We start from the raw sequence: 8,389 nt of genomic DNA on the forward strand, positions 1-8,389 counted from the left end.
AGATTTATTCAGGATTTCTTATTTTTTCAATTTCTTCCCCAAATTTTATTGTGAAAATTTCAAGCCTAGAGAAAATTTGGGAGAATAACACTGTGAACATTTAAACATGTTGCCACATTTACTTTTCCTTTCTCCCTAATTCCCTCTTGTGTGTGTATACATACATATATATACACACATATATAGAAAGAGATGTATATCTTTATGTATATAGATACTTTCTTATCACACCATTTGCAAACAGTTTGCAGATACAGAATTATTCTTAACAGAAGTTGATTCCTGGATAATCAACTAAACTGTAAGATCTTGGAGTTGAGAGGAGCCCTAAAGTTTGTTTAATTCTAACTCTTCCAGAAAAGGGATCTTTTCTACAAAGTCCCTGTCACCAGTCTCCTTTAAAGATTTCCAAAGACAGAGAATTAGTTTTTCCACGCAAAAGCCTGTTGAATTATTACACATGAGAGCGAGAAAACTGTAATATGAAGGATATTTTCTTGTACTTAGCCACAAATGTATCTGTTAGGAAGTGGGGTAAGATAAGAAGCCGAGCAGATTTTGGAAAACTACTTGGCAGTATCTACCAAACATACACAGACCAAATGACCCAGCAGTTCCAATCTCAAGGATACAGTCCACAGAAACGTGTATTTTTATGTACCGAAAGACACGTACAAGAAGATATATAGCAGCATGTTTCAAAATGCCCCAAACTGGAAACAGGTCAAAATCTTCATCAACAATAGAAAGATATTTTAGTCTGGATTCCCCAGAAAGCAGAACCTGACGTTAAAGCTTATGTTTTGTCATGTACCTAAGGACCATAATCCCAGGGAGGCAGGGAAAGAGGGAGAGCAGAGGGTGCACCACTGAGTTGCCACCTACTGTTACCAAGTGGAGCTGATCCCTTGAGTTCGTGGAACCAAGACCTCTCACTGAGCAGACCCTAAGGCTGCAGGAACAGGAAACGTGAATTCTACAAGTGGGTCGTGTGCCCATAGACTCTAGATATGGGGGACCCAGCACCAGTGGATCAGCCATTGGTTCAGCACAGTCCTAAAGGACAGCACCCCAACCCCACAGGGTATTGTCCTGAGCTGGTGTCTTCACTGAGCTTTTCATGTTCTAACAGGCCAGCTGCACCCAAGTGAAAGAATGCCAACCCACCTGACAAGTAGGCCCAATTTCCTTTCTTCCTTCATCAGTTGATCATCGGGAGCCCCCCTCAGTGAGGCCATAGGTGTGAGTTAAGGAAGAAGCATTGGTGCAACAGAGAGAGGTGATGGGCACCTATGCATGTAATTTGCCGTGTCTTCTGGACCTCCTCGGGTGATTCTGAGTGTGCCGTGTCCATAGTACAGCGACTGCTGCTGCAGCTTTACGAATCAGTGCATCTGCTGATCCCAGTACACAGTTTTGTTCGAGCTTCAAAGAGCCATTTCAGCTGACTACTCGTACTGGCTCCAGGTGTCCCTGCCAGGATGTTGAATCCTGAGTCTCAGACAAGTGTTTCCATGGCAATAATTTCTTCTCCGTCAGCCAGGTCTTATGTTCCACACACCCACTCCAGCTCAGCGTCTTCAGGATCCATTCTCATGTGTGTCCCCTGATCCCTGCTGGGCCATTTTAGCCAGGCCTGCAATTCCTTTGGCATGTACACACGCCCCTGTCAACATTAATACCATCTTTTGAGATGGTTAGAGTATCCCTTTTTTATTCTTCTTATCTGAATACAGTTATCAAAATGGCTTTAAATCTTGATATCATACTAAGCCATTCCTTTTTATATACAAGTCTGAAATGTGTTGGCTGTTTCAGTGATTGAAGCCATGTAATCTTTTAAACGCAGTAATGCTAAGTGTAATATCTAGGAAATTACGCTAAGTTGGTCATGAAATTACCAGAGTGGCTTTGATGGTGATCTTGGCAGACATTCTGTTTTGCTCCTTTTTTTTTCTTGATAGTATACAATGTTGTCAGGGCAAGTTCCATTCCAATCTCATGACAAAAGCTTGACGTGCACCAGTGCGGTGGAAATCATGAAGAAAATTAAAAAGGGAGATTTCTCCTTTGAAGGAGAAGCCTGGAAGAATGTATCCCAAGAGGCTAAAGATTTGATCCAAGGTAAGAATCTAATGGAAAATTTCATATTTTATATGATGTGTAGTGACTGAAGTGGAATCATACCCATGACATATATTTGTTTGTGAATTACTCAAGGAGTCCCTGTGTGTTCTAAAAGGTTTCAGGCTACTCTATTCAGCCTTATTTTCTTCTCAGAACACTCTCCCTCACTAATCTTATCCACATTCACTACGTGCACTAGCACTTGGATCCACCAGCATCTCAGTCTCACACCTTCAGAATGAACCTCTTCCTGTTTACTCTCCTTTCCCCCAAGCATGTGCCTCCTCCTTTCCCCCTTCTTTTACATGGCCACGAAGCCAGATCGCCCGGACAGGACCCAGCATCACCCTAGATGCCCGCAACCTCCCTCGCCTTCCGCAGCCAGGCACCCGGTCCTGCGGGCGCAGCATCCCTCCCAGCCACCCCTCCTCCCCATTCACATGGCTGTCACCTTAGTTCTTGTCATCGTCTGTCTCCTAAAATCCACAACATGCTTTCAACTTGTCTCACTTCCTTTCACTTTACGTGTCAGCCATCGGCACAGTGACCTTCCTAATAGCCAAATGCAGTCATGCCTCTTTTCTGTTAAAAATCCTTCAGACAGTCCCCGTGAGCTTCAGGTCAAACTCCATAGTGCAGCCTTCACAATTCAAAGCCCTTCACAGCCTGGCCCTGCCTGCCTCTGCTTCCTGTCACCTTCGCTCCACCATCCTCGAACACTTGAATTCCTCAAATGTGCTGAGCGCTCGGATTCTGCTCCCTTTACACGTGCTATTCCTAATCCCTGAAGAAGGGCACCCTTCTTCATCAAACCCATTACGGCTCATCCCCCAGGACTCGTCTCCTGGGAGCCTTCCAGGATGCCCGCACTCCCTAGGCTGAGTCTTTCCCCTGGGCCTGCCGTGTGTGTGGCTCGTGCTACAGCACTTGTCCTGTAATGTGATGAGACCTGGGTTTTGTCTGTGTGCCTCCCCGCAGCTCTTTGAGTGTCCATCTCCATACCTCCACATTCCCTGTACATGAATGAAGTAAATCTCAGTACTCTTTGTGTTGCGGGAGTTTGCCTGGTCACTAGTGGGAGTCCTTGTTTTAGGTGGTTATCTTCTCCTGATTGGAAAGCCAGCTAGCCTCCAGCCTCCAGATATAGGCTACTGTGGGCTTTATTATTAGCATCCGGTATTCACTAGGGGATTTAAATGTACACGAAAATGTACGTAATTATCTTTGTAGGAGGTTGACGCCTTTCAGAAACCATCATGTCTTGTGAACATAATTGAGATCTATGTCTGAGGTTGACTTTAAACTATGTTTGAAATGACAAATCATAAAATAAAAATATCTTATTTATTCCCACAGGACTTCTCACAGTCGATCCAAATAAAAGACTTAAAATGTCTGGCTTGAGATACAATGAATGGCTTCAAGATGGCAGTCAGCTATCCTCAAACCCTCTGATGACTCCAGACATTCTAGGGTCTTCAGGAGCTGCTGTGCACACCTGTGTGAAAGCAACCTTCCATGTAAGGCTCTGGGCTCTGCACTTGTAGGGCGGTTTGGAAAGGGATCAGATAGATGTTCTTACTCTATAATCTATTGCTAAGAGACACCCTCTTAGCAGTACAATTTTTAAAATGGGTTCTTTTAATTTTAGATATGCTTTTATAAATCCCTTCATGATATAAACACATTTATAAACAGAACGTGCATGGGGACCAGAGTCACTGCTAACCCACAAAATATTTATTTGACATTTAGAATGAGTTTGCAAGATGAGGCAGTAGTCTGATATTTGAATAGTTGAAATTTTTGACTTGGTAAGGAAAACAATATGCATACTATTAGAACTTTAAAAAAAATTTTTGTTTTATTGAAGTATAGTTGATTTACAATGTTGTGTTAATTTCTTCTGTACAGCAAAGCTATTCAGTTATACATATATATACACTTCCGTTTTCATATTCTTTTCAATTATGGTTTATCACAGGATATTGAATCTAGTTCCCTGTGCTATACAGTAGGACCTTGTTGTTTATCCATTCTGTATATAACAGTTTGCATCTGTTAATCCCAAACTCCCCATACATCCCTCCCCCACCCCTTTTCCCCCTTGGCAACCACAAGTCTATATTAGAACACTTTTTCTCTCAAATAAGCTAAATGACTGTCTGTAAAAGCTATAAATAGGCATTAGGAACTAAGGCACATGTGAAGGTCCATTCATTCAAAAATCATTTTGTGCATAATATGTTCTAGAGACTGTGAGGGATAAGAAGTAAATTAATTGGTATTAAGTAAAGACTGTATACTTGAAAGGCTGAGACTGCGTAGCAATAACTGTAGATTCTGCACATTCGTGCCAAGCAGATGCAAATACATTAAGGATAAGGAGCCAATGAGTTAGAGAGAAATTAAATTACTTCTGAAAGGATTATCTTGAGAAAGGAGACAGGATAGCATTTCCTCTTCAGCTGCAGAAATGGATTAAAATATTAATAAACTGGGATCTGGTGAGGTGTGAAGAGATGAACTGCAAGCATTTGAGGCAGGTGATCCAAATCTTCTCAGTGACATATGATGTAAGGTTGTCACTCAGCAATGCCTAAGCTTGAATCTAAGAAAAGTAAAGACAGGCTGCTGTGAGGAGGAAGCCAGGCTGAGGTTTATAGAGCTAATCTTCTCTGCATATATTGTGTCCAAGATGTACCCAGATTGCATTGACGTGGGAGTGGAGATCAGGGGCTCTGTGTTGGGACTTTGTGGTTGGAATTTTAAATCTCAGACACAGAACTAGTCAAAGTGGTGGAGAGAGGTGAGTTAGATTGCTGACATTCTTCAAGAATTTCCAGTCCGTCGGTGGTTTTTTAATTGAGAGGTAGCTCTGCCCTCTTCAAAAGATTTATTAGGATTGTGACTCCTGGACGCCCTAACAGGTGGATTTAAACAGAGCCCTCAGAAACCCTTTCCCATGAGCTTCTGTACCCTGCCCGGAGTTTTGGATACAGTGGTGTTAAGGACCATGTTCCCAGAACAACTTGAAGCTGTGGTTGCCAAGCTTGCCAAACGCAAGTTCTCTATAAGTCATGACGTCCAGGAAGACTTCAGTCCTTTTACCTTCACGGGGGTTCCCCTTGTTTTCTCCCCTAGGCCTTTAACAAATACAAGAGAGAGGGGTTTTGCCTTCAGAATGTTGATAAGGCCCCTTTGGCGAAGAGAAGGAAAATGAAGAAGACCAGCACCAGTACCGAGACGCGCAGCAGCTCCAGTGAAAGCTCTCACTCTTCTTCCTCCCATTCTCATGGCAAAAGGACACCCACAAAGACATTGCAGCCCAGCAATCCTGCCGACAGCAATAACCCAGAGACCCTCTTCCAGTTCTCAGACTGAGCAGCATAGGAACGGTAGGCGCATGACGGGTGATCCATTGTCCCTTCTGCTCCCTCATCGTGCGCCTGCGGCCAGGTTCTGTGCTTTGAAAAACGTGTCCCATTGGTCTCCTTGGAATCTGCCTCGCAGGGAATTTTTTCAGGAAAACCCAATTGGTTATCCTCATCCAAAAGCACTGGACAGAGAATGTTACTGTGAATAGACCACATGTCATACTGTTTAGTGACCTAGCATGGTGCCAACAGGACTGTTTTTGAAAGAGCAAAGATGTCTGTCAATTTAATTAGGGACTGGTGAGATTTGAGCTGCTGACAAAATAAGTCACAGGTTCTTCAGATGTCTGCCAACAAGAGTTCCTCGTACTGTGATGATACCTTTTGCTTCGCCTTGTGGGCATCGTGGGTTTTTAAGAGACTTGCACCCTTTGAACAGTGATTTATCAGCAAAAAAGGTCTGTTTTGAAAAAGAGTCTGTAATGAATTTTATGTGTGGCATATACTTATTTCTTCAGAGAGGATTTTAACTTATTGTTTTTATTTTATGGTTACCTATGACGATAACCTGCTATTATTAATCTTTTTCTAAAAAGTAAAAAAAAAAAAGATACAAGAACTTCAGGTCCCACGCTCTATATTGGGGACCCATCTGAGATGCATGCTAAGCTATGTATGTTTTTAATTTTGCACTGCTCTTTCCTGGCAATTTGTTTTAATGGTTATTGCAAAATATTAAGGTACATGTCTCTGTTTTAAGTAATGTTGCACTTTATAAAAGAATATGAATAAAGCAAGCTATTTCATAAAGTGCACTCTTTAAAGCATATATACTGTATTTTTGCCTTCCCCCCGCCCCCCCATTATCTACTTTAAATTTGCCCTCACATCCCCCTTCCACTTTGGATGCAACAAGTAGAAGGGGCCTTGTATAACGTAATCATTAGCCCCAGAGGCACTGATGTGAGGAACACCTAAAGGGAAATCTCTTAAACACTGTGCTTATTTGTACACTGTGCTGTGCTGCGGTGAGGCTTTTCCTCCTGTAGTCAGATATTATGTACATAATACTTTAGAATTATAACTATGACTTGTTTTGAAATTTTTCTGTTAAATTGAAATCCAGAAAGCATATTTTATAAACTTATGCAGAGCACTTTTATTGCTCAAAAGTTCTGAATTCATGCCGAAAACAAGTGCTGTGTGCTGAAGACATTTCACTGAATGATTGCTGCATTTTAAAATATGATTAATTCATCCGCTATGCAAAAAAGAAGTGATAGGATTTGTGTGTTGTATTTTGTTTTAAAACCATCACACGAAATGTCAGGACTGAGAAAAGCGATTTTTTGCGATGTTTACAGGAATCATGCTTAAAAAGGCCCAACATGTTTATTTTGTAGTTTTTGTTAATGATAACCTCTTGAGCATTAGTTTGGAATTAGGCATGATATTTATTTATTCCTTTCTTGAGATAATAGCAGCATTAATTTCAACCAGTTATGAATACTAAAAATATTGCACTCCATGTGATAGTATATTTATTACTGAACCAATGTATATATTAACAGCACAGGCAACAAAAATGGCAAATATTAAACTATTTTCAAAATGTATTATCCTGTTCACATTTTTGTCCACAATGATTATCGGAAATAACTTTTTATACTTTTCAGTGGCCCAAATGGCTACCTAATTCTCACTGAGTCAATGAAAATTTTGTACTCCTAGCTTGTGGTCATTCTTAGTAATGATGGGAAATCTTCGGTGCATTATTACCAAACTCTGTAGCTAATTCACAGAATGTGACCCCATCAGGCACAGGGTTACAATAATCAGAAAATGTCCATTTATATCTATAGTAAGGTTGACTATGTCTAGAAATGTGTTAGTTAGCTCTTCAAGACATTTTTAAAACTGTGCATTCTAGTAGAAGATACTAGTAAAGTATAAACCAAAGGGACTTTGTTGCTAAGGGGAAATGATCCAGAAGAATGGTTGGTATACCCTAATGATTGAGGGTGTAATTGATGCATTGTGAATATTGGAAATCAGTGGGTTTCACTTTCATTTATTTTCATTGCCTCTTCTTCTGGAGGACTTGACAGAAAATGAAATGGTAAAACGGCAGGCAGAGTGAAAGGAAGGAAAGAGAAGCTAATTTATCAACTGGTGAGCCTCCTTGAATGATTTCTAGAATGGGCTTTTGAGAAGAGCTCAGAAAACACTCAGAGGAGTGCCCACTTAGAGGATATCTTCATCCTCACTCTACTTATAAGTACCAGAAAGATGCTGAGTTTGCAGCAGTTATGGTACATGCAGGCTGTTAGTGTCAGTGAATTGCACTTTAAAATTCACAAAGCTTTCGTTTAGTCACATCAAAAATGAACTAAAAAATAATCCATATGAAAATGTTAAATGAAAGGACTCTTTTCTGGTATTAGGAGAAAAATAGAAGTAGATTTAAGAGCAACAAATACACTAAATTCTCTTTGTAACAGTTTTGGAGATAGAGCCAAATCATCCCTTCCCTTCTTCCTTTATTGATTATAGTGGATGTAATTTTCATATCATCATAAATCCTGACTCATATATTTTGTAACTATATATAGCTAATCGGGAGGCAAGAATAAGAAAAGGAAAGTAATAGAGGAAAGACATTTTAAAAGACCAGTTTCTTCTAATTACTGTGTCAGATCCTATGGTTGAATGAATTAAATTAGCTGTTTTGAAATTCATTAATTCTTCCAAACCTCTATAAAACAGAAAACCACTGAACCACTGGAACAGAAAATCAAGTCTTCTGAGTTAATTTCAATATTCTGGTCCGTCTTGGAATTACGGATTCAGTTACCCTTGAAAAACTGCCTTTTATTTATTTATTT

General features: G+C 40.4%; 1 protein-coding gene across 2 annotated transcripts in view; it reads left to right on the forward strand.

Moving 5' to 3' along the window:
- RPS6KA5 (ribosomal protein S6 kinase A5) overlaps window positions 1-7,158 on the forward strand; it is a 182,518-nt gene extending 175,360 nt beyond the window's left edge. The window contains exons 14-16 of one of the 2 annotated variants that reach the window (XM_060004044.1): window positions 1,965-2,124; window positions 3,484-3,647; window positions 5,272-7,158. In XM_060004044.1, coding sequence (XP_059860027.1) covers window positions 1,965-2,124; window positions 3,484-3,647; window positions 5,272-5,511 — 564 coding nt within the window. In that variant the 3' untranslated portion in view covers window positions 5,512-7,158. The remainder of the gene's footprint in view (window positions 1-1,964; window positions 2,125-3,483; window positions 3,648-5,271) is intronic. The other variant, XM_060004043.1, reaches the window with a different exon arrangement.
- The last annotated feature ends 1,231 nt before the right edge of the window (window positions 7,159-8,389 follow it).

This window comes from Delphinus delphis, chromosome 2 (genome assembly GCF_949987515.2).
Source record: "Delphinus delphis chromosome 2, mDelDel1.2, whole genome shotgun sequence".
NCBI classification, from domain to species: domain Eukaryota; kingdom Metazoa; phylum Chordata; class Mammalia; order Artiodactyla; family Delphinidae; genus Delphinus; species Delphinus delphis.